The 27,483-nt window shown below is 46.3% G+C and overlaps 1 protein-coding gene across 1 annotated transcript in view; it reads right to left on the bottom strand.

Moving 5' to 3' along the window:
- LOC119390989 (pre-mRNA 3' end processing protein WDR33-like) overlaps positions 1-27,483 on the bottom strand; it is a 277,891-nt gene that overhangs the window by 130,230 nt on the left and 120,178 nt on the right. Inside the window, 1 exon segment of the mRNA XM_049415008.1 lies at positions 2,533-2,659. Coding sequence (XP_049270965.1) covers positions 2,533-2,659 — 127 coding nt within the window.

The following is a 27,483-nucleotide window of genomic DNA, read 5'->3' as shown; positions in this document are numbered from 1 at the left end:
ACAGTGCTGCCTAATCGAGTGTGCGTGCCTGTCAATGGTGATGACAGGACGGCGCGCATTATACAGTTCCTAATGCTTGGGGAATGCGCTCCGCTGTTCATGTTTCATTTGCCACTGATAATACAGCTTGATAAACAGTAGGAAAAATTGGCGAATATGTCCAGGAAGAGGAGCAAGAGAGCTCTTTCCCATCATTCTTTAGGCCCCTTTGGCTGGTTACTGTTATTTTTTACCGCGCTGTAACAAGGTTAGATATTTTATGAAGAAAGCTTTGGATTCCTGATCAAGCGCGAAAATGCACCGTCGGCGACCCTAGTTGACAGCATCAACACGAGTGATGCAAAAAATCCTCACACGATGATGTCACCTCATGACATCACAGACCGCGACAATTTGTGATGTCATAACGTCATGTCACGTAATTACGTCATCACATGACATCGTTGGTTTGCAGTGCCTCCGTGATCGGTGCATCGATCACGGAGGCAATGCAAAGCCAGGTGATGTATAGAAAGCTTGCAATGCCTCTGATCCTGGAGGCAGTGCAAAACCACGTTACGTCCGAGAGGCATTCGGAAGGGGGCGGGGAAGGAACAATACATCGACTGAACAAACAGAAGAAGATGGATTTCGATTTCGAGTCGTCTTAGGCAAATCCATAAGGGACCCTGCGAGTCTTTTTAGTACCGTGACCGCATCACGCCCTATCAGGAGTTGACCGCTGAGAGCAAATTACACTATTTTATAGCAAATACATCTTACTACGATTTTCGATGCGAAAGCTTTGTATTTATCTACGTTAGTATGATTACACTAATTCTGTTCAGCATGCTTTCAAACGGCCGGGAACGAGTCAGGAAACGTTGATTTATTAACGAAGGGTTTAAAATATGCTGCAAAAATAAAGAAAAGACAACTCCACACAACCTACGATATATTTCATATCACCGTTGTGCATCCCCTTTTGACACGTGCTCTCAACCTTTTTATTTCTTGTTTAAACTTCTACTACTTACGACACGCTTACAGGGCAGCTGCTGAAAACTTGAATTTAATCAGAGGTTGTTGCCTGTAACGACCATTTATTTGATTTGAATGACATCACACGTCGCTTGTCACGCGTTTAAAACTCCGAACAAAGGAACTGAATCGAAAGAACAGGCTTGGCAACCGAACACGTGCAGCACGCGGTATACGTATACTGCGCTTTAACACAGACACAGTAGCCAAAGCCCGAACACTGAAATTAGTGATTGAAAACGAGCCGGAAAGTCACTTTGAGTGCGCCACGGCCATAGAACAGTCGCGAAAAGAAATCGTCACCATACATGCAGATGTACACATTGATGGCTAGCAGACGACACCAGGAGCAATCGACACTGAACGTGCTCCTGAAGGCAGCTCCGCTCGATTTCGCTGGGCATTTTGCTTGAACATTCAGTACAAATTGCTTTATGAAATAGGCCATTCATGTTTCAATGACTCTAGCAGAACAGACTGGCCGGAAGCGTCAAGTAACCTTCACGCAGCGAGCGCGCGCGCGAGGAGCGGCACCCGAGTTTCCTCTCTGACGTCACGCGCGAGAGGCCGCCACTAAAGATCTCGAAGCCAATATGCTGGTAGTTCATCACAGAATTGGGTCATTCTCAATCCAATGTCGTCCAAAGGCCACAGAGAAGGATATGGCAGTGCCACCAACGGCGAGAGGTTGAATGGGACATGCGCTCCCATAGAAGCCCGGCTATCTGAGCAGGTCAGGTGTCCAGTAAGTCGTGAAGCAGACAATGTGGCGCAGATGAAAATGTATTGAGCAGTGCTGCCCACAGCCACGTTCCACGGACTCCAAGTCCACGGTGCCGGTGGAGCCATCTAATTTTATGTGCACAAACTAGCTGCAGAAAATCGTCTATACCTAGGTCAATTACCAACAGGGACGCCTATCCTGAACAGTAAATTCCCCGAAGAATAAAGACGGGCTGTAATGCACATGGCAGGCATTCCCAAATCGTGACAGTCTGTTGCTGTCCCTAAAAATGAAATGTATACAACCACTGCATACTGCCAGATCTAACACATGGTGCTCAAACTTGGAGGATAACAAAAAACTCAAGAAAAAGTTAAGGACCATGCAGCATGCAATGGAATGGAATATGATAGGTGCAGCATTAAGAGAGTGCAAGACAGCAGAATGGGTCGCAGAACAAATAGGAGCAACTGATACCCTTGCTCATGTTAAGAGAAAAAAAGTGGACATGGGCAGGTCACATAATGCATAGCACCGACAACCATTGGTCAGAGCAATAAAATCGATACCAAGGGATCGGAAACGCAGCCAAAGACAGCTGTGAATTAGATGGAGTAACAAAATGAACAAGTTTGCAAGGATAAAATAAAATCAGTTCACACAAGATAAGGTAAATCAAAGATGACTGGAAGAGGTTTTCATCCTGCAGCTGACATAATATAGGCTGATAATAACGATCACTGATGGTCCATGCCATTAAGACTGACATGGACTGAGTGCATACATACATGGTTGCTAGGCTTTGGCCAGACTTGGGGTCCCACAGCTTGATGGGCTGCTGGCTGTCCTTGCTGCCAGAAACAATGAGTGACTTCTGTGGGTGCCAATCAACGCACTTGACATCCGCCCCATGCCCTGCAACAACCACAGACTCCTTGAACCGCCGCTCACCTTTGTCGTTAATTCTGTCATAGGAGAGCAGCCATGCAGACATTAGGCAGAATGTGGCTTTTCAGTGGACAATTTTGTGTGCAGGAAGCAAAGTAGCAATCTGTGGCAGTGTTACAGAGAGCATTCCTGTAGGTGAACACAAAATCAAAACCCATTGCCTAAAGCAGGATATGCAACACTGTGCATTTTTGGGCAGTCAGCAGTTCTCATGTCAGTTCAGGTTGTATCCATGCAATATGGCCCACCTCACTACTATGAAAGTAATGACGATGTTCACAAATGTGCACCAAGTACAACAGCAGTGAGACAGTAAGAGGGATACTTCAGCAAAAGTGGCCACTGACCAAAAGTAAAACAATGCGCACATGGCAATCTGATTGCCAAGTAACATTAGCTGTGGACATGCAGTGGCCGCTTTGGCACGGGGGCCTGCCACTGCACATTTGACAGTTTATACATTCATCTCCAGCGTATGACTGCACAATGGCATATTGCTGTTATTAATGGAACCCTGAAACGGTATTGCCACATCTGTACAAACGTACTGAACCGGTGGTGCAAATCCTTTGGATCATTAGCAGACCAATTTAAGAAGTGCCAAGTGTGTTGTTTATTATCCGACTTTAAATATGTGGATCACTAGAGATCACAGCGGTGCTGCCTATAGATTTTCACCTGCCCATGGCACGTAGCTTGGGTGAGTGAGAAAACACAGGGGACTGATATACATTCTAAAAAGAGACAGGGCGTGCAAACACGGACACAAGAAAGAGATCAGGACACCATGTGTCCGTGTTTGCACGCCCTGTCTCTTTTTAGAATGAATACGTACCAACTAGCTCAGCTCTCTGTTATTCTAAGGGACTGATATGACTGGCGGTTCCACCAACGTCTTTTCAACCAAACTGTTGCTTGTAATGTAGTCACAGCTCGATATAAAGATGCCATAGCTGCAGTAAAACAATTCGTTATAGTATAGCCTATTTTCTTCAGCTGAGGTTTTCGTATTTCAGTAGTAAAAAAGAACACAACGGCTTCCGAGGCGACATGGTGCCAATATTTCATTAGTTAGTAGCTACCTGGGAAAGCGCCATTTAAAATAAAACGTAGTTGACATTTGCTTATCAAGCTCTAGACAGCAGTTGGAGCACTTTTAGAAAACAATTTGTTTTCCGAGATTTGCTATTTCTACTTCGAGCCAATGCTATCAAGTCCTGTCGGGTTGCCATGAACAACCTTCTCAAAGACTTAAGAGACCACAATTTGGCATCTCCGTGTGGGCAGCCTTGCACCCCATGGCCACAACAGTGTTTCTTGTGTGTGCGATTTGAATGCAGAAAGTGCGCACGATGGTGGTTCTGCTACTTGAACATTTCATACAAAAGGACAGGTACAGGCGAACACTGCCTTGGTCAACTTTCTTTGAATTTTTCCTAATGTTACCAGTCCCAAAGGCCCTGAGTGCTTGCTTGTAATAGCAAAAAGCTTCGTTATATCGAGACCATGCAACAAAATTACTTTGCAAAGTATAGAAAAAAAAACATGCTTTTCACTGCCATAAAAATTGAGAAATAAAAATTTTTTTATACAGAGGTTTTCATTAAATCAATGCTTGACTGTAGTTGGAGCACTTTTAATTTGCTGTATTCACAAAAGTTCTGTTTGAAAAGTTTGTTCACAAAAACAGTGACAACCCTATCTCATGCGTTACTTAAGTGCACTTTGTCACTTGTGTTATTCACATGCTGTCACACAGGAACGCTTAGCGACACTTGCTGCAGAACACACTTGCCGGCATGTGCATTTGCCCAACTCACCTCCCTGAAGTGTGCAGCTTTGGCAGCAGTGGCTCAAAAATAAATGAAGTAATATTGAAAGCTGAGTCAAAAGTATCTTTAAACTATCACTTTTCTTATTGGGAATATTGCAATGTATTAAAATGTGCTAAGCTAGAAAAAAAAAGATGGTTGATCTCTCCGTCATAGGAATCGGAATAACACGAAAGTAAAGCGTGCCCTTACAGAAGTAACTGAATGTTTACTGTACACTGATATAACAGAGTTTGCACAATGTATATTGATATCTGGCAGCTATAGCACCGTTTAACGTGGATGCACCCACTTTGATGATTGGTGGTACATCTCCATCCCGACAACTAGCGTCTATGTTAAATGATTAAACAAACACCTGTGGTAGCCGTAGTAGTTAATGGTGAAAGCGTAATCAGAGAACGAGGTGTGATAGCCAGAAGAGCGTTGCATATTGGACGCACAACTTGGTCGCCATCTCGCGGCATGTTAAAATGTGATTGAACACCATGGCCGGACTAGAGGGAAACGCAAAGCACGTCCCGCTGCCCCGGTAGCCCAGCAGCGATCTTAGAAACGAAGTATCTCTTGCTCGGGGGTATGTCACGCGGCGTGGTAATCCGCACGCGGCGTAGTAGTGCGCACTCACTCTACGCATGCGCAACTCTCCTCCTTCCCTCTCTCCAACAGCTGTGCGATACTCTCCCCACTTCTCTACCAGCACCTGCTTGCGCTTCTCCTGCGTTCTCGCTTCTGCTCTCACGGCGCATACGCTACTCTCCTCCTCTAGTCTCCTCTTCTTCAACTGGTAGAGCGCTGCGCGCATTCAGTCCAGTGCTTGCCTTGGTTGGCTCCTCTGAAATGCGGGTTCAACATGCCGAAATTCTCTCCTGCGCAGCGCCGCGATGAGGGCCAGCGCATGCGTGTCCTCTCCCCCTCTCTCTTCTCCTACGCTGCCTCTCTCGCGCACGCCTGTCGACCGCGTTCCCCGCATGCCCTGTGAGAATTAACGGCCAGGCTAGAGGGAAGACACGACGCGCGTAGTGTTCCTCTTCGTGTTCCATGATGCGAGGTCGGTAGCATGCCCAGCGAACGCCAACGAAACGCGATCGTGCAAGTGCTTTGGCTTGGCATCGCCTCATGGTCCCCTTTAGCAGGAAATGGTGTAATTTTTTTTCTCGGGGCGAGCGCGTGAGCGGGGAACGCGGTGTTAGAGCCAGGTGAGGCAGGCGCGCGTCGCAGTGCTATGTTTGGTTTGGATTAGCGTGATGCTATGAGTGAAGCCGACGCTCTTACGACGCTTGGGCTAAGTTCGCCACCTCGCGGTGTGTTAAGGCATTGACAAAATTGAACTTCTATTGAAAACGCGGCGAATGAGACGGACGTGTAACGCGTTGCAGGTGCTAATCGCAGAGGCCACAGTAATCACAAATTACTTTACTTTACCGCTCCCAGAGGGCAAGACCACCCCGCTGAACGGGAGAGCGGTAGATATAAAAGGCACGTTTGTAAAGCCTCTAGAGTATGTGACTGTGGCGCAGTGGATAGCGTGCCTGACACCTGTTGTTGCGGACCGAGCGGTCGTGGGTCCGATGCCCGTTGACAGAACTTTTTTTCTTTGCCATCTGATCGTGTAAATTTTTTCGACGTCATTTCCGTGACGGAAATACGTCACTGAAGTCTTGGTGGACCCCGGCATAAAACACTTTCGTGTTAAAAAAGCGCCAGGCCTGCGTGGAACACGCAGCACAGTCACAGCGAAAGCTGGAAGAGCGGCCTTTCTAGAGCCTCTTGTAAACTCTCTGGGGGCAACTGATATAAGTACATGTGCAAGGTATTCACTATGCCATAAGTCATCATAATTTTTCTGAAGCATGGAAGCATCCACTATTCCATTATTTGTCATTCTGCAGAGATGCGCAGAACCTATTACATGTCTGTAAGGCCTTATGTGCATTTTGTTGATGCTGTGGCTGACGAAGAATTATGGCTGAGCCCTTTGTGATGGGAGGAAGCATTAAACAACCCACTCGTGATGCAGTTCGCATTGTGTGAGGCCTGGTTGTTATTTTACTCCTCTACCAAGCTATATTACATCTCTGTTATCATGATTGCTTGCCCAACATGATGCAGGGTCTTTATGCAACTGAGTTTCAAGCGCCGGCGTGGATCTGTCATAGAATACCCGGCTGCGACACAGAGGGCCCGGGTTCAAATCTCATCTGATCCTGGATATTTTTTTCTGATTTAGTTTTAGCAGAGTCCTTCAATGCTTTTCTGGTCACGAAACTCCGCCCGCAGTTTCATACAGGGACAGAGGCGGCCGCTAGGGTCGCCGCGGTCAATGCGGGGGCATTCGTGCGCGCGCGCTGCGCTCGGCTGAATGCTGTGCCGATTCGAGGCAATGGTTTAACCTGCACCAAACCGCAATATTTCAACTACCACTCATACTTCACCTGACATACAATGTGTTAGTCCTATAGGCGTGTAAAAAACTTACTTTCGCGTTTTTTTTTTTTTTAATATCAAGGCTGCGATGGATACAGTCGTGCCGACGCAGCAATATTAGCTGTATATGTTGTTCCAGCGAGGTTCCTTACCTCAGGCAGTGGAGCACGGGATATTTACCTAGACTTGTCACACTGCACAAACCCCACCGACTCGCCAACTGAAGTCTCGTAGCGGGAGTTGAGCCAGCGCCGATAGCGCTATTTGCAATCAGGCTGTCTACGCCGCGGGAGTTTAACACGGCCGCATTACAAAAAAGAAAAGCTCTACATTCCTGTGTTAACACTTCATAAAAGCTAACTTCACTCCGCTGCAGCCTACCTCACAGAGCTTCGGCAACACTTGAAATAGGGAGTGACGAAGCTTTCGCAAGGTATGTCCGTGTGCCGCGTGAACAGCTGATCTCTACGACCTAACGTAGCCTTAACTCCGAGTTTGTAACCATGTTTTGTCCATTTTCTACGAGTAACTTTGACAATTTCATGTTACGTGGACATTGCATGAGTGAAAGTGCCTCGAGCTTTACATTGTGCAGCGTCGCAAAGGCACTCGGGTATCTCCAATCTTCGCGCTCGTGTTACCTTCATAAATGACAACGTGCGTAATTTTGACTGCTTAGATGGACTACGTCTGCACAATGTGACGCAACGATTTTCTTAATGAAGACTGCACAGGGGAGACTTGATTGACTGAAACGAAACCGCGTTTCGCTAATCAAGAGAAAATAAGCACATGTGTTCACAAGCAGAGCTCTGATGCGCTTTCGAATTATTCAGAACGTGGAAAACGTAACAGGGTGCAAAATACCCAAAAACGTCTCAAACTGAGGAAACACTAACGCCCTTTGCGTCCATACTTCACTATAATTGCTTATTTCAATGCACATGTTTCAGAACATCCCACTGTCGAGCCACTAATTTACAGTAAATAAAGCAAGAATGCTATGATTGAAAGAGAAAGATAGAAAGACTTTTATTGGAAAAATACCTCAGAAAACAGAAAGCTACGAGGGACAGTTTCCTAGCGTATCGAAACTCTCTGCACGGCCAGTACATGAAGGGAGCAAGCTAATGCAAAAAATAAGGAAAACTCTGAAATACAAAATAAAAATTAAAAAAAAAATTAGCTTAGTTGCCATTCAGTCAATAAAAATAGAACAAACGCCTTTTTTAACAACGGCAAACAAGGAAATAATGCAAAGCAATTATTAAGCTGGAAAGAACTAAAAAAAACTATTCTAAAAAGACAGGGCATGCAAACACCGACACAAGAAAGAAGTCACGACACCACAAACGCCACCACAAGCGGCGTATGTGGTGTCGTGACTTCTTTCTTGTGTCCGTGCTTGCACGCTGTGTCTTTTTAGAATGAATACTTACCAACTATAGCTCAGCTCTCTGTTATTCTAAACTAGCATTGCACGCTGCGAAAGAAACAGCTCCGGCCCGCAACTTTGCCTTCTCGCGTTGCAAAGGCTCATTTTTTCCATTCACTATGAAGTCGTCCGTTGGAATAACGTCGGTGGCGTCAGAATGTTTCTCGCACACACTAACGTGTTCAGAATCGAAGGTAAATCTGCCAGCTTCCTAGCTTCCTGTCGCGGTACTGCACGTTTCTATTCATCCCTCTCATCGCCGTCCGTCGGCAAACTTTCCGCTCGTACCTCTGTAGCCGGAACGACAACCCGGTACACAGCAAGTCTTCGGCATTGTCACTCACGTACACCATCCGTGTCCTCGCACACATTTCTCGCACCCGCCAGTCACACAAATTAAGAAACAACGAGGAAAACTGAACGCCGATGCCGCCGGATTCCTTGGGCCCCCAGCTCTCCCGGCTCTCCCTACGCAGCGAAGCCGGCGAAGGTCTCCTCAATGCCCCCCGCGCGCTCCTGGCGCCGCCGCGCGGCACCTGCGGCGACATAGCAAGCTCTCCCCATAGCGTTACGGAGGAGTTTCGTGACCAGAAAAGCATTGAAGGACTCTGGTTTTAGTCATTTTGCGTGATAGCTGTTACGGGCCACAATGGTGGAAGTGGTGGACAACTATACCACCAAAATTGGCTGTTGTTGTGATCTCATAACAGCGTTTGCCGTAAAAGGCCTGTTTAGTATCCTCGCTCTCGGGCAGTTTACAGCCATGGCCGCCAGGGGCATGCCACAGCACATGCAATGCAATGGTGTGTTTGTATCTGAAGTACCGAGTTTGTACTTTAAATTTATTTTAAAGGCTGCTTTCAACTATAAGACATTATTACTTATGAAATATTGCCTAAAATAACAGATATATGTTGTGCTACTGAGCCATTCATTGCCGTCACCATCATCTCCACAGTACACTTCTCTTTCTCACATAGCAGTTTGCTGCCATAGTGACACCCAGTACATCGTCAAAGGAAACAGCGCAGGCAAATGGTACGAGAAAGACAGACAGGGCATTGCGCTGGCTAACAACAACATCATCATCATCATCAGCCTGTCTACGCCCACTGCAGGGCAAAGGCCTCTCCCATGTTCCCATCAACCCGGTCCTGTGCTTTCTGCTGCCACGTAATACCTGCAAACTTCTTAATCTCATCTACCCACCTAATTTTCTGTCTCCCCCTCACGCGTTTGCCATCTCTTGGAATCCAGTCAGTTACCCTTAATGACCACCGGTTATCCTGCCGACGTGCTACGTGCCCGGCCCATATCCATTTCTTCTTCTTGATTTCAACTATGATATCCTAAACCCCCGTTTGTTCCCTGACCCACTCTGCTCTTTTCCTGTCTCTTAAGGTTACACCTAGCATTTTCCTTTCCATCGCTCGCTGCGTCGTCCTCAATTTAAGTTAAACTCTCTTTGTAAGTCTCCAGGTTTCTGCTCCATAGGTAAGTACCGGTAAGATGCAGCTGTTATATACCTTCCTCTTAAGGGATAGTGGTAGACTACCATTCATGATTTGATAGTGCTTGCCGACTGCAGAGTGTTGGCTAACAACATGAGCGTTTATTTCCTGAATACGAATATATACACTTCTTTGGAAAGGAAAATAACAAAGAGGTGGGGAAAGGGGAATCCCTACACATGCATCTCGACTAGTACATGGAAATGCAAAGTTGAAGCGCGGAGATAATTATTCTCCTTGTCGGTTAGTACGGTGGACAGTGTGCTTACACACTATGGCCCAATGGAATGAATTGTGAATGCTTTGTAGATTTCCTGGGTGCAGCAATAGCGATATCTGCGCAATATCGGTTCGAAACTAGGCTGCATGGTGTTTTGCACTAGATTAAGAAGGTTGCTGGACGTGCCAGCGTAAGGACAGTGTTCTCATCGCCAATCAAACTGAGATCATTGTGCAAGAAAGTGAATGCCCCTCGCCCAAATCCTTTTATTTGCAAGAAGCAACATGCAACGTGGTTAGTGCCCTGCAAGACTGAAGTCATCTATGAGATACCAACGTCATGCGGTGGCCGCTACGTTGGGCAGACTGGTTGCTGCATTAACAACCGGCTGCGAGAGCACAAGAATAACTGTAAGGCCAAAACTGGAAGCAATCTGGCAATTCATTGTGCCCAATGTGGCCACATTACATCACTGCCGGCTCCATGCCGATAGCAACCTTTATTCTGCTTCACATTGGCAGTGCCATCTGTTGCGAAGGCACGACACTACAGACCTCTAACACCAAAACTAAAACCTCATAACCTTTGTCTTTCTCACAAACTAGCGCGCTATAAAGCGCGCGCGCGGCCGCTTTCAAACGGCAGCAGGGTAGAACGGCGCGAGCCGCTCGCCCAAGAAGCGCGAACGACGAAAAAAAACAAGCATCAAAAGGCGCCGACGCGCCGCATCCTCCTCGCCTACTAGCAGTCTCAGATCAAGTGCCCGGCAAAGCCTGGATGTTTCTAGAGGAGAGGGGTGACGCATCGCCGAGTGACGCCACCGCGATTCGAACCTACAAGAAAGCTCTCGCCCTTTCCCTAGCTTTGGCTGTGCTACACGCCGGAGAACGCTCCCGACGCTTCTAGAACCCTGGGGAGAGGAGATAAAAGCGAGCGACGACGATCAGTCTGTCAGGAGTAAGGAGTGAGTGAGTTAGTTGGCCCGGAGATGGTGAAGTTATGCTGAGTGCGGCTCCGTCTGCCAAAGAAGACGTGTTTATGATGGTGTGCGGCCAGTCGATCGTCGATCTGGAAGAATCGGATGACGACGCCGTGTGAGCCGTGACAGGTTACGACGATGGTTGAACTACAACGATCAACGCTGGAGCTGGCATGAGTGTTTCCTAGAAGGGAAGCATTCAAGTACCGTCCAAGAATTGTGGACTGGATACGCCATTGTATATTCAGGACTTCAACTGTCCTTGAATAGCTGTAATGCATGAGATTGCATTTGTAGCGTGTGATCTGTTTGTTTAGCTCCCGTAGTGTTAACACCATCTGAGTTATATTGTGAAGTCGTAACTGGTACCAGCCGAGTGTGCATGTGTTTGTGATATTTGTATTGCTTTAACTGAGAATATGTTTCGTTTTCGTTTGTGTTATCGACTCTCGGCTCTGACTCGGTCTTTGGACCACAACCGCCGTTCGCTGGTGCACCAAAAGGACAAACTCTAAATTGTCCGTGCTTTCATGGTGCGTTTTCGGAGGGCCGAGACGCCAGCCCTTGGAATCCGCCTGGCGATTGTCAACCCGATTAACGGGATCAGTGACAATTATTCTGGCGTCCACGACAGGACCTCTTTGGTGCAAAGTGTGTCCAAAGTAGGGAGAAAGAGCCTTGAGACGTTGATAGTGCTTGCAAGTATTTTTTTAGTGTTGCACCGCGTTCTCATTAACCTGTGTGCAGAGAGTGTTTTGGAACTCGAAGTTAGGCAGAGATTTTGTGCATGCGGCTAGGTTTTGTTGACGGGCATCATGGATCTTGAGAAGTTAGTTGCCCTTGGTGAGAAGATGGGTCTTTCTGGGGTCGAACTACGAAAGTGGGTCAGCCAAAAGGAAAAAGAAGAAAGAGAAAGGGAGAGGTTGGCGGCTGAGAGGGCCATCAAAGAGAGAGAAGCAGAGCTGGAGAGAGAGAGGCTAGCGGCTGAGAGGGAGAAAGAAGAAAGAGAGGCGCAGATGGCTGAGAGAGAAAAGCAACGGCAGCACGAATTGTAACTCGAACGGCTCCGTTTGCAGTAGCGCACAGAAACTCCCGTCCAGGCTAGAGTCGAGAGCAGTGAAAGTGAAGATCATAGCTTCCGATTGAACTTAAGTAAACTGCTTGTGGAGTTTGATGAGGGGAAGGATGACCTTGATGCATACCTGCACAGGTTTGAGACGATAGCTAGAAGCCAAATTTGGCCGGAGCAGCAATGGGCAACTGCTTTGAGCACTTGTTTGAGTGGCGAAGCGCTCAGTGTGTACAGTAGGCTGACACCTACCGATGCAGCTAATTACACGAAAGTGAAAGCTGCTTTGCTGAAGCGATTTAGATTCACCGTGGAAGGCTTCCGAGACCGGTTCCGTACGGGAAAGCCAGCTGATGGCGAGACGGCAACGCAGTATGCCGTGCGACTCAGCCATTATTTCGACAGGTGGATCGAACTTTCAGAGACGGCACAGGAGTACGGTGAGCTTAGAGAGCTTTTTATCAGAGAGCAATTTCTCACCAGTTGCCATCCGAGCCTGTCGCTGTATCTGAAAGAGAGGAGAGCTAAATCGCTCGAGGATATGCTTTAATTAGCCGATCAATTCTTGAAAGCGCAAGGTTGCACGAATTTGGCCAAAGTAAAAAAAGAGGTTCACGAGGAGTCAAAGAAATCGGCACCTGAAGAAAAGAAGCATGCACCGGAGAGTGTTCCGCGATGCTTTCTGTGTAACCGAGTGGGTCATCGCGCTAGTAGTTGTTGGACCAACTTTTCGCGCCCCAGTGTGATGAAGTGTTTTAAATGTGAACAAACTGGGCACAAAAGCAGATGCATGTCGAAGCAATGCGAGTAAAGCCCACCAAGCAGCTTGTGCGTGTGCCCTGCCAAAAGAGGAAACGGAAGCGATCAATGATGAATTGGCCGAGCTGAAAAGCGGGAAGAAGATGCATTTCATTGTTGCTGCGATGACAACAGACACATCGAAAGGAATGCCGACACTTAAGGGGAAGGTTGGTGGAAAGGAAGTCACGGTACTAAGAGATAGTGGATGCACCGCAGTTATAATGCGGAAAAGTTTGTCCGAGACAGTGAATTCACAGGCATTACCACCCCGGTTTGCCTGCTTGATAGTTCCATTCGAATGCTTCCTGAAGCCAAGATTGAGGTTGAGACCCCTTACTTCAGCGGGAGAGTTACGGCCCTGTGCATGGATAACCCCCTGCTCGACCTCATCATTGGAAACATCGCCGGAGCGCAAGGGCCATACGATCCTGAACGCTTAGGAGAAGACCCGAAGATCGATGGAGCCCTCGTCAGTTCGAGAACCGCGACAAAAAGGAACCGCGGAAGAGAATCCCATGAAAGATGTCGCCCGAGCTCCAATTGAAGCCGAGGTGTCACAAAATGGCAACAATGAGGCACCAACTGTCGCTGTACCGACTGTGAAGACGCGCCGAGCAGGTGACATTGCAACTGAGCGGCCGCCATCATCTGTGGCTAAAAAGATGAGAAGGTCGGTCGTCCAGGCAAAACACCAAGACGCGCAGAAGTTGACGAAGCACCGAGAATGTTCTAAGGAACACGACCACGCCTTGCCGGTGTCGAATGTGTCAACGGCAGCAGAGACGCCCCCTCCGGCACTGTCAAATGGAACGGCTCGCAAGAAGAGGAAGAGAAACAAAAAGAGAGCGAGCGAGCACCGAAAGAAGGGGCGCAAGTGCGACATGATGCACACAAGATAGGGTGTTGGAATTGAATTTGTTTGAAGTGTTTTTAAGTTTGAAAGTGTTTGAAGTGTTATTATTCCCTGTGTCAAGTGTGTATGGCTAGTGAGCACAAGTGTCGTTTGCGTAACATTATGTGTACAGTGCTATTGATATAACGGTATAAGCGTTGCAAATGAAGAAGCTTTGCTTTGTGTGTTCGCATTGTTTACACGAACTGTATGTTGGTATGTTGTACTTATGTACTTGAGTTTATCTTTCATATGTCGTGACACTGGAATGCCCTGTGAATTGTATTAAGAGTTCTATTGTGAATATGACGTATGTGTGCACTGAGTTATGGACTCTGTGTGTGGGACATTTTTGAATGTGTATGTGTGCGCTCATTTGTGTTGTTTGAATATTATGTGATAATATTCTTGAAGTGGGGGGTAGTGTCACAAATGAGCGTTTGATAAAGCGCGCGCGCGGCCGCTTTCATACGGCAGCAGGGTAGAACGGCGCGAGCCGCTCGCCCAAGAAGCGCGAACGACGAAAAAAACAAGCATCAAAAGGCGCCGACGCGCCGCATCCTCCTCGCCTACTAGCAGTCTCAGATGAAGCGCCCAGCAAAGCCTGGATGTTTCTAGAGGGAAGGGGTGACGCATCGCCGAGTGACACCACCGCGATTCGAACCTACGAGAAAGCTCTCGCTCTTTCCCTAGCTTTGGCTGTGCTACACGCCGGAGAACTGTCCCGACGCTTCTAGAACCCTGGGGAGAGGAGATAAAAGCGAGCGACGACGATCAGTCTGTCAGGAGTAAGGAGTGAGTGAGTTAGACGGCCCGGAGATGGTGAAGTTATGCTGAGTGCGGCACCGTCTGCCAAAGAAGACGTGTTTATGATGGCGTGCGGCCAGTCGATCGTCAATCTGGAAGAATTGGATGACAACGCCGTGTGAGCCGTGACAGGTTACGACGACGGTTGAACTACAACAATCAACGCTGGAGCTGGCATAAGTGTTTCCTAGAAGAGAAGCATTCAAGTATCGTCCAAGGATTGTGGACTGGATACGCCATTGTATATTCAGGACTTTAACTGTCCTTGAATAGCTGTAATGCATGAGATTGCATTTGTAGCGTGTGATCTGTTTGTTTAGTTCCCGTAGTGTTAACACCATCTGAGTTATATTGTGAAGTTGTAACTGGTACCAGCTGAGTGTGCATGTGGTTGTGATATGTGTATTGCCTTAACTGAGAATATATTTTGTTTTCGGTTGTGTTATCGACTCTTGGCTCTGACTCGGTCTTTGGACCACAACAGGCGTTCGCTGGCGCACCAAAAGGACAAACTCTAAATTGTCCGCGCTTTCGTGGTGCGTTTTCGGAGGGCCGAGACGCCAGCCCTTGGAATCCGCCCAGCGATTGCCAACCCGATTAACGGCATCAGTGACAGTTTTGATTGATGTTCCCATCACAGGTTGGAAAATTCACTCATGAGTCGACTCACTGAGACACAGATCAGGTCGTGAGTATGAGTCTGAGCGAGTTCGGGTGAGTAATGTTTTGGTGAGTTTGAGTCCGAGTGAGTCCGATTAGAGGAAAATTTTAGTGAGTCTGAGTCTGAGCGAGTCCGGTTCAGGAAAATATTGGTGAGTTTGAGTCCGAGTGAGCCCTAAGTGAAACACATATTTCTTAAGTGAGTCTGAGTGAGCTCCACCTTTTATTGCCGACCTATGGTCCTATCCACTCATCTTCAGGATTACTCTCTGCCTTACATCGGCTTGCGTTTATACTCAAGCCTATTCGCACATATCTCAGTGCGCAAGCATTTATGCGCCACCTCAACATTTACTGATCAGAGGTGTGGGTTAGAGGGGGGAAGGGTGCCATGATCGCCCCCCTGCAGTCTCTTTCAAGGGAAGTTCTTGATAAAGATATCTCGTGTGAGTCGCGTATTTCATAAAAATGTCCTTACCCGATTTAAACCACTGATAACTAGTATTTGAAGGTACACGATCAAAAGGCATATCGCAGAGCGCCAATTATGTGAGATATTGCCATTAAAGAGCATTGACACCATCATCGAAAAAGCTAATTTTATGCTAACGGACTCGTGAGCCGACTCACTCAGACCTGAGTGAGTCCGGCTGAGTGATGTGCTGCTGAGTTTGAGTCCGAGTGAGTCCTGTTGGGAAAAAGTTTAGTGAGCCTGAGTACAAGTGAGTTTAGTTGAGGAAAATTTTGGTGAGCCTGAGCCCGAGTGAGCCCTCAGAGCAAAATATATTTCTTGAGTGAGTCTGAGTGAGCTCCAATTTTTTTGCCGACCTATAGTTCCCACGTACATGGGCCCTTCTCAGCAACTATTAGTGGCAAACATTGCCTTTCACATGTTTTAGGTTGGTTTTAAAGTAAGTACGAGTGCTCATCTGAGTTGGCAGCATGCTCTGAGCAGCATCCAAGTTGGCAGCCAACAAGTGTAGAGTGGAAAATAGCTGTGTTTTTGGCACATCCCAGTGACTTGCGGGCTTTGTTACATTGGACACGTGGGACGCTGCCTAAACACCCGCCTTAGAGAGCATAAAAATAATCTAAGTACCAATTATGGCTCACATTTAGCTGCCCACTGTAAAGGTTGCAAATGCACGCCTCTTTTTCATAAAACTACTGTTATATTTAGGCACAGGGATGATGCGGCGCGTGAGGTTATGGAATCATATTTCAATAAGAATGCTGGGGAGAGTTGCATCAGCTCTCCTTCAGTGTCGCTGTCGCGAACCGAAATTAGTTTTTTGGAGGCGGGGTAGATAGATGCTTTTGGCTTTTGTGTCTTTTTTTGTCTTTGTTGGCTTACCTTGTTGCTGACTATCTGGTTTTAAGACTGAAGTCTGTTTACCTATCGTTGTTCCTTGGTTCTTTTAGTTTTTCTTGCCTTTGCGCATGTTAGCATGCTCCCCACGTGGCGGCGATTGCACAGATCATTTGAGTCACCTTCTGTATGTTTTCTTTTTCTTTTCCTTGGTTCTTCTAATAAACCTGCCAGTTGCGAGTAAGTGTTCGTGTGTCAACTTCTTGTCCGTCGTCCCGTCTTTTGCGCTGCTTTAAATATTGTGGAACCTTACCAACTAGCCCAGCTGTCGACCTTGCTAGAGAATTGGAGTGAATTGCTTAATACTGTCACGTGGTTGTGACGGTGAAGAAACCAAAATGCAGCCGGTAAAGACGAAACTCTTGATTGGGCGAACTTGTGCCCAGTAGAAATAGCACTCAAAGTGCAGCGAAAGCAGCAAAAACAGGCGTCGCTCGTTGGTATTCTAATCTGCAGAAAGGCGTGTCTGCATTTATAAATGTGGCATCGAAGATTCCAGCCTTAGCGTAAGTGGTTGCGTTAGTTCCACAATAAACTGTACTGTTTGCGTTGCATGCTCAAGCTTATCTGAACAATTTAAAATAATCAGGAATGTTCAACATTCCGGCACGGTGCACGCAAGGCAGTGGTTACATGTGTAACAGGTAAGTTACATGAAAATAGAAAAAGAAGCGTGAGTGGCACTACAATAGTATGCTTCGCTGAGGTTGCCTCCCTGCCCGGATGTGACGTGCTAATGCATCACATAAAATTACTTCCTTTTGCGTCAACGTGATTTCCTTTCTTTCATTTGTTCTTTGCTTTAGGTCGATTCCACGAAAGATCAAAAAAAGGTGTATACTTGATGTTTCCGATTTTCCTGATAATTTTGTATGTTGTGCACATCTGACTGCACAGCACGAAATCGCAGTTTGTTTTCAAATAAAAATTTTTTTCAACACAGGAAAATTCGACAAGTGTCGCCGGTTGACGACGACCATTTTACGAAGAGTGCGTTTTCGTAAATTCGCAACCATGCTGGCAGCTACTGAAGCTATATATTACAAATATCTTTCTTTTTGGTGGAAGTAGAGGTAAAGAGGGAATAGCTCTTATCATTTCATGGAATTCTGAGCAAATAATGTATTTTTAAAAATTCACGAAAAATGCTGTGTTTTCGAAAATCAGTCAAATTTGGGACGCTATGACTACTTCTGTGAACATCTCAGCTTGTTCATATTTGCAGTATGAATAGGCCTTTTTGTGAATAATGAGCCTCTGCCTTTGTATTTCTCTAATAGTTTTCAAAGTAGTAAATTTTCGTGCTCGAAAGACCAAAAAGAGAAAAGTGCTCCTCAATTCGAAAATCTATAATAAAAAAAACCCCAATCTCAATTTTGTTCAAAGTCCCCCAAAATGTTCTCAAAGGACTGCAGAATGATATTATGAAAAAACATGTTGCATCGTTTTTATTAGAACAAAAGCAGAAAATGTCAAACATTGTGTTTCCAGAGCGTGGTGGCTACTGCGTGAAAGGACATCTCTAGTAACAAGAAAATACAGTAACACGTCTTGTTTCTTCTCTGAGCTTCGCTAAACAGCAGTAATGATCTACTGTCGGAAAGTGGGAACTGTTTTGTAAAGAAAAAGACCGTTCCAATTAAATGCATTCGCGTGGTTTGCGACTTCACGCCAGTGTTAGACATCCCTCAGTCCACAGTAGGCACTTTCAGTTGTAGCCTCTATTTCTTTCATCTATTTCAGTTGAGTATAATTCATATCTTGAGTGCTAAAGAAGGCATTCATTCCCTTCATGCGTCTCTTATGATGATGTGCTGTGTCAGAATTGAGAGATTCGTATAAAAGCCAAGGTCTCTTCATGAATGGAAATGAATTTCTGTAGAGCCGTCGCCAAGAGGTGTTGCTTTTGTTGGCCCAAATGTGTACGTTGTCAAACCTTATGTGATCAATGCAGTTTAAAAAGAATCGATTACGTGAAGATTGGTGGCAGCAGTTCTGGCCACGGACAAAACACGTTTTTTTTGCATTGCATCTGCTTTGCTTTGCATGTCCTTGTATCTCTTGAAGCAGTGCTGGCAGATCGGGTCTCCCTCTTGAATTGAGCGCGCATCCTGCTTCATGACCCTCGGCAAAAGAGAGACTCGATCTGATATCTTCTACACAACGAAAATTCCGCTGCAGTGGAATTTTCCTTTTGTGCACCATGAGGTAGTCCGTACAAAAAACTCGGTCATGGCTATAACACCTACCCATAGCCACCTTCAGAGCATAGGACAGTGATCGCATCAAAGTGAAGCACAATTTGGATGCTTAACTTCTATCTCAGGTGGTGTTTGGCTGACTGGCACAGCCGTGCTCGTTGCTGTCGTCGGCGTCTATCGCGCTGCCCTTTGCATTTGTCCGCGTAATGCATGCTACTCCGTTTACACGAAAGCGTGTAGCGCGGGCCACTCGATCCGCCACACGATTCGCACGGTGCGGATCCAGAGACCGGGCGAGAGAGAGACGAGTGGTGAAAAATGTATCGTGTAACCAACACAATCGACACCCCTGGATTTTCTCGTACAGAGCGACAAAGCCTGGCAAACCGTGTGTGGCTGTTGTCATTAGGTTGCACTGCGATACTCGCCGTTCACCACTGTCACCATTTTCGATTTCTCACATTCTTACAAAGAATGATCGACTCAGCTACACAAATTTCACGTTTACCTTCGTTGATTTTATATAAGCGCATTTACTCAAAAAAAAATTATCCAGAGGAATGAAAATGTCCGTGCTGCCCGTCGACGAGGAATATAAGTGGTGTCGCAAATGCATTTAATTGGAACGATCTTTTTCTTTACAAAACAGTTCCCACTTTCCGACAGTAGATCATTACTGCTGTTTAGCGAAGCTCAGAGAAGAAACAAGACGTGTTACTGTATTTTCTTGTTACTAGAGATGTCCTTTACGCAGTAGCCACCACGCTCTGGAAACACAATGTTTGACATTTTCTGCTTTTGTTCTAATAAAAACGATGCAACATGTTTCTTCATAATATCATTGTGCAGTCCTTTGAGAACATTTTGGGGGACTTTGAACAAAATTGACACAGTTTTTTTTATTATAGATTTTTGAATGGAGGAGCACTTTTTCTCTTTTTGGTCTTTCGAGCATGAAAATTTATCACTTTGAAAATTATAAGAGAAATACAAATGCAGAGGTTCATTATTCACATAAAGGCCTATTCATACTGGAAATATGAACAAGCTGAGATGTCCACAGAAGTAGCCATAGCGTCCCAAATTTGACTGATTTTAAAAAACGCAGCGTTTTTCGTGAATTTTTAAGAATACATTATTTGCTCAGAATTCCATGAAATGATAAGAGCTATTTCCTCTTTACTTCTACTTCTGCCAAAAAGAAAGATATTTGTAATATATAGCTTCAGTGGCTGCCAGCATGGTTGCGAATTTACGAAAACGCACTCTTCGTAAAATGGTCGTCGTCAACCGGCGACACTTGTCGAATTTTCCTGTGTTGAAAAAAATTTTTATTTGAAAACAAACTGCGATTTCGTGCTGTGCAGTCATATGTGCACAACATACAAAATTATCAGGAAAATCGGAAACATCAAGTATACACCTTTTTTTTATTTTTCGTGGAATCGACCTTTACAATGTGAAAGGAGGTGAGAGAAAAAAGCCTTTCACAGATGGTTTAAAGGTTTCCTTTCAAGCACTGGCACAGACTGCACACGAACATAACTGGTGTATAAAAATAAATAAATTTTGAAAATTTGCTTTGTACAAGGCCAAAAGGATGGCAGTAATGAATTTGAGATATGTTTTCTTTCTCAACTGCCGTACAGAGAGAAAAGGAAGGCAGGGAGCTTAACCAGAAGTTATGCCACCCTGCGCTGGGGTTGGGGAACAGGGTGTTGAAAGAGAGAGAGATAAAAAATAAATAATAAGGGGAGAAAACCACAACCACACACCCACACGAGAGTGTTCCACCCAGAGTCATTCCAACAGGCCAGTAAATTGCAGGAAGCCTTGTGGCGCTTGTAAGGCCGTATAAAGTACCATTTGTCTCATTCACGTAAATGGTGCTCATTAATGCACAAGCTTGGTGTGCTGATGAGAGTTCCCAGAGTTATGCAGAGCAGTAGCCAATGTACAGGAGCTCTTCAGCCAGCACTTCTCAGTGGTGAGAGAGGCTATTTCTTCCTCTGTCTTCCTACCCTGTTTTTCATGTTCTACTGCCAGCTTCACTTAATTTTTTTTAATGCTGGTGCTGGTTTATAAGCAAAAGCTAGCAGCATGACCATGCTGATGAGAAAAACATGTTTTTTCCTGTATGGCCATTGGTAAGACCCTGGCTGCTACTGTGTGGCAGCAAGAGATGAACGATAAGCGGAACATGGGGAACCCCCGTGTTCGATTATATTTCATCTCTCCAGCTAAACTTCTGCCTTGCTCTAGAACCGAGGCACTGCAAAATAGAAGAGTGCCTGTGGACAGACTAAGCTGTAATGCTTTGTTGGATACAAAGCTCAGCAACCGAGTGGAAACAATTTGTGGCTAACAGAGTCAATGAGATACATCAAGTAACAGATCCATACCAGTGGCATCACTGTTCATGAACACAAAACCAAGCCAATCTGCTGGCGTGTGGACTTTCACTTACTGACCTTCGAAACAGCCAGCTCTGGTGGAAAGGACCTGAGTCGCGTCAACGTCCCACAGATGCCTGACAAGTGAGATTCTAGAGCTGCAGAAGTTCTGTCCAAGTTCAAGACAAGTGCTCCAATACGATTGAGTGCCAGAAAAGAAACACTTCTCAATATCGAGAGATTTAATTTGTGGTCATTGGCCCCAAAAGCGCCACATGGGTAAAATGCTTCGTGGACAACTGTCAATTGCCAACATCTCATAGGGGAGGATCACTTACAGTCACTGAACTTCAAGAAGGTGAGAACGGATGGTCCAGGCAAATACAGACAGAAAGCTATGCCAAAGAGAGAGCCCAAGGTCGACAAGACATAGTCAATAAGAGACCTAAACATTTTCATCAATGAAAAGGGTGTCACGGGGATTAGAATTCGCCTTCAGAACGTCGATGTCACGTACAACCAGATGATGCCTGTGTTACTGCTATAAAACAATGCATTTATGCGCCTCTTCATTTCTCAAGTGCAGAGAACTGTGTTCCACGGCGGTGTCAGAGATACCTTAAAAAAGGGGGGACATGGGTCTTTAGACCAAACAAATCATCAAAAAATCAATTTTCTGAAAATAGCATTTTTGGAATCCACGTCTATTACTCTCCTTACCTGCTAAGTTTCCTGTCTCTTAAAGGGGTCATGAAGCACCCCTGGGGCTTGCTGAAAAAAACACATCCTGCGAAAAGCTGACACGGCTATGAACTGCTCAGCCAAATATTGCAGTCATGCACGCCGCATAAAGGCTACAAGCGGAGCGCGAAGTTGCTGCTTTCTTAGGCGCCCTCTTTTCAAACAGAGGCCGGTTCTCACTCTCGTCAGTGGGCGGGGCCATCTGCCGGTTGACGTCGCGTATCTGCTTCGCCGCGTCGCAAAAGACATAGCATCCTCATTGGCTGACAGCTGACATAAATTGAGATCGGATCAGATTCGCTTCTTGCCACAGGGTGCCGCCACTTGCCGGCGCCGCACTCCTCAGTCTGCTAACTTTACACGGTAGTCGCACTCGCGCATGTGAATCACAGCGAGAGAGAGATCGCGTTTCATGACGCGTGCTGACGTAACTTCTTTCCCCCGTGCCATCCCTCCCTGTGTAGCTTCCAGTGCGCTCGTCAACACGAGAAAAGAGAGAAAGCGTTGAGAGCGTGCACCAAACCCCCGTAGCTCCGCTCTTGACGGATTCGAGAAATTTTTGCGGCAATCGATTCGGGAGGCAGTAAACTCCGATACTGAGGTCATTAGATCATTACTTGGAAAAGTGGTTCATGACCCCTTTAAGTTATTATTTCAGCTGTAATGTCAATTTAAAAGTATATAGGACACCTGACTTCTGTGCCTGTGTTGGCACTAAAACAACATAGTGATGTTGCGCTTGCATTCCGTGCCTTGAGGGTCTACTAATGGTAGCCAACCAGTGTTTTGTGAGTGTGCATGTACACACACATTTGTGACTCTCCACAACTCACATTTGTTTGTTTTCTCAATTTTCTCAAAATGCAAATTTTAGCCACCAAGCAAGACATTTACTGCAATATATCAGTGGCTATCACAGATAGAATAATAATTCTTTTTGCAGAATGAAGCTAAGGGTTTGGAGCACACAACATAGCAAACAGATTTTAATTGTTTTGGTTCTAAGTATTAAAAATTTATCTTTTGTGTGACCACTGCCTGGCCATGTTCAAGACAAAGAAGCTTAATGTTCTATAAAGTAAAAAATAGCGCAGTCATGAAAGTGCTTCCTTTGTTGTGAGCCTTGTGCTTTTTACTATTGATGCATATGTCATTTGCATATTTTTGTGGGGTGGTTATTTTTCTATTGTAGTAAGAACAAAAGAAATGGTTTTTTTACTTTTATAATGAAATAATGAACCTACAGAAAAAATAACCGTACCTCTAGAATCGAGAAAATAAAATTTAACAAGCATGCCAACGTTTATCGAATTTGCTTCGAAAACAACCAAGGAGAGCTTTAAGCCACGTCCCCCCTAACTGAGCTTCATGCTCGGTTCTGGATGCCCCGAGCGCCACAAGCAGTGAATTTGTGCGCGCTTTCGACACAAGGGTGTGGGTGCACCAGCAGTCCCACTCCCCAGTGATCGTGTGTGCCATTCGCGCCCCTTCAATGTTACGAGAGTTCACTTTGCAGAGTCAATACTCGTGAAACACTTAAGTCGCATTACCTAAAGACTCTGAAACTTTGTAAAGTAGCGACACTCTCCTCCTCCACCTTGGTTCCTCCTTACTTCTCCTCTCTTCTTGATCATAACGCCACTTACCAGGCTCCAGCATTACCCGCGTAGCAGACATTTCACCAGGTTAATGTGTGCACAGCCATGCGGTGCGCTTAAAGCATTTGTGCTCACAGTCCATAGCTATGAGCATCTTCACAGGCAGCACAAAATTTCTTTCCATCAGGTCTACAAATTTATTAAGAGCACTTTTGTGCTGTGAATAAGTTTTGTGCCGTTTTGGTAAATATTTCACAATGAAAGTGAGCAAACTTACACAATGCTGGCCCGTGACGTGTCCGAAGGATTCGTGCGTGCTTCAATTAATGGCAAAACTATTGCGAAGCCCGTATCACCAGGCCTTGTTACAAATTGTTGTAAATGACACTTCGAGGTTGAACACTAACGTCACGCCATACAGCAAACCTTCTGAAACCTAGATAATCCTCACCAATCTTAAGAGAAACTTGGTAATGGGCTAGTTGGTTGGACATGATCAACGTTTTTTGCGCAAACTTTACAAAAACGAACTGAAGACGGCGATGAAGGACGTACAAAACACATCAGCGCAAACCAACAACTGTTCAATGCGCAGATGAACATGAAATATATACAGTGACCCCACGCGTGCGCAGAACTGCTGAGGCTACCGACGCCCCCTGTCCTCGTTTATCAGCTCAATTTCCGTTTGGCTGAGTGCTATCGACGGCGCGCTTACACACGCACCCTCTGCTGCCATTTTTATAGTGAAGGCTTCGACGACCTCCCTCTTCGTCTGCTTGTTGGAGCTGTGCACAATTTTACAGTGACCCCACGCGCGCGCAGAACTGCTGAGGCTACCGACGCCCCCTGTCCTCGTTTATCAGCTCAATTTCCGTTTGGCTGAGTGCTATCGACGGCACGCTTACACACGCACCCTCTGCTGCCATTTTTATAGTGAAGGCTTCGACGACCTCCCTCTTCGTCTGCTTGTTGGAGCTGTGCACAATTTTACAGTGACCCCACGCGTGCGCAGAACTGCTGAGGCTACCGACGCCCCCTGTCCTCGTTTATCAGCTCATTTTCCGTTTGGCTGAGTGCTATCGACGGCGCGCTTACACACGCACCCTCTGCTGCCATTTTTATAGTGAAGGCTTCGACGACCTCCCTCTTCGTCTGCTTGTTGGAGCTGTGCACAATTTTACAGTGACCCCACGCGCGCGCAGAACTGCTGAGGCTACCGACGCCCCCTGTCCTCGTTTATCAGCTCAATTTCCGTTTGGCTGAGTGCTATCGACGGCACGCTTACACACGCACCCTCTGCTGCCATTTTTATAGTGAAGGCTTCGACGACCTCCCTCTTCGTCTGCTTGTTGGAGCTGTGCACAATTTTACAGTGACCCCACGCGCGCGCAGAACTGCTGAGGCTACCGACGCCCCCTGTCCTCGTTTATCAGCTCATTTTCCGTTTGGCTGAGTGCTATCGACGGCGCGCTTACACACGCACCCTCTGCTGCCATTTTTATAGTGAAGGCTTCGACGACCTCCCTCTTCGTCTGCTTGTTGGAGCTGTGCACAATTTTACAGTGACCCCACGCGTGCGCAGAACTGCTGAGGCTACCGACGCCCCCTGTCCTCGTTTATCAGCTCAATTTCCGTTTGGCTGAGTGCTATCGACGGCGCGCTTACACACGCACCCTCTGCTGCCATTTTTATAGTGAAGGCTTCGACGACCTCCCTCTTCGTCTGCTTGTTGGAGCTGTGCACAATTTTACAGTGACCCCACGCGTGCGCAGAACTGCTGAGGCTACCGACGCCCCCTGTCCTCGTTTATCAGCTCAATTTCCGTTTGGCTGAGTGCTATCGACGGCGCGCTTACACACGCACCCTCTGCTGCCATTTTTATAGTGAAGGCTTCGACGACCTCCCTCTTCGTCTGCTTGTTGGACCTGTGCACAATTTTACAGTGACCCCACGCGTGCGCAGAACTGCTGAGGCTACCGACGCCCCCTGTCCTCGTTTATCAGCTCAATTTCCGTTTGGCTGAGCGCTATCGACGGCGCGTGTGTAAGCGCGCCGTCGATAGCGCTCAGCCAAACGGAAATTGAGCTGATAAACGAGGACAGGGGGCGTCGGTAGCCTCAGCAGTTCTGCGCACGCATGTGGGGTCACTGTATATATTTCATGTTCATCTGCACATTAAACAGTTGTTAGTTTGCGATGTGTTTTGTACGTCCTTCATCGCCGTCTTCAGTTCGTTTTTGTAAAGTTTGCGCAAAAAACGTTGATCACCAATCTTGCCAAGTGAATTCACAGGGTTGATCATTTGTGATGCACGAAGGCTGGCAGGAAACACGAGTGGCAGCTGCTCTGAGAGTTTGGATGGGCATTACAACTTCAGTAGCAATTACATGCTTTGTCTTTTTTTGTGAGCACTGCACAGCCCCAACAGCACAAGTCTTGTGCACTTCTCTTGCCCTTCTTCTTTTTTATTGTGACAGCAATTATATGGACACTCTCAACGGGTTTTTGCCGTTTGCGTCACTCTCATGTCCCGTATAAAGTCCATTTCAATAACATCTCCCCGCGCATCGTATGTTCTACCCACTGATAAAAGCGGGGGCGACAAACGTGGCTGAAGCACAGATGAAATGAGCTGGCCCATCTCCGTCGCACGGAGGGCACATGTGATAACATCAGCTCGCATGCGAGGCCTGCTGTCGATTAGTGCTCAAGAAGAGAGGAAACCAGCTATCTAGAAGGAGTATGTAGGGACGCCGTAGAAAAGGGGCCGTGGGGGGAGGGGGGTGGTCTGTGTTGCTTGAGTAGCTACTGTGAACTTTTATTGTAAGGGCGTGGTCGCGATCGCTGGTGCGTGCGCTATCTCGGCAGGCATCAGCGGACGGCTCGTACACCCTTCTACGTGCAGCACTCTCAACACGGAGAAAAATCTGCTTCTATCCCTGAAGCGGCCGTATTCCCTTACGTTTTGTAGAGTTAAGTGAGACTGGATCTAAAAAGAGTTAGCTGACAGCCTTACTTCGTATAGCATTCCAACTTGCTGCTATCGCATTCACTGCTTCGCCCTTGTGGTGAAACTCTCATCTTTTTGTAACTGCTGCACAGTCCTGAGTATGAATTACATGCCAATGTTTGTAAAATGCATGCACAAACACACAAATTATGGGCACTAGTGCTACTGTGGCTTTAACACATCTAAATCAACAGCAATACATGCCGGCAATCATCCAGTCACAACTATTTGTTCATAGAAAAAGATCAAAGTTTCTCGGACTTCCATAAGCAAAAGTGCTGCGACATCATTCAACTTGCGGTTACAAACACGATAACGAGTGAAAAACAGTGCTAAAAAGATGGGACAAGAAAGGACATGAGACCATGGCGCTGACTAACAGCTAAATGTGTTTTATTCATTCAGTCAGCGTAAATATGACGGTGTAACTGGTGTCTTGCGTAACTCTAGAAAGCGCTGGTGTAAGAGAAACAAGCTACAGATAGTCAGTTATATCTTTATTGCAACAGTTGCGGTTGCCATCCATCTTTTAAAGATACCACTTTCTTGTCAAAATACCATGATGAACGCGCACGTCTCATTTCAGAAGCTTATCACATTCACAATAGCGGCGAGGCATGTGTAAGCCTCCCCTCGATTTCTATCCTTCCGAAGGAGATAGAATTCATGTCCCATTGATCGCCTTATTGCCTCTGCGCAGGCTGAGTGTTCAATTTTCTGTAGTTTCATTGCGATAATGGTGAAGTATATTTATTCTGACTGAAGGAATAAAACACATTTGGTGGTTAGTCAGCGCCGTGGTCTCATGTCCTTTCTTGTCCCGTCCTTTTAGCACTGTTTTTC

Source organism: Rhipicephalus sanguineus, chromosome 4 (assembly GCF_013339695.2).
Source record: "Rhipicephalus sanguineus isolate Rsan-2018 chromosome 4, BIME_Rsan_1.4, whole genome shotgun sequence".
NCBI lineage: Eukaryota > Metazoa > Arthropoda > Arachnida > Ixodida > Ixodidae > Rhipicephalus > Rhipicephalus sanguineus.
Note: the sequence above shows the minus strand (reverse complement) of the source record. Positions and strands in the feature narration are given on the sequence as shown.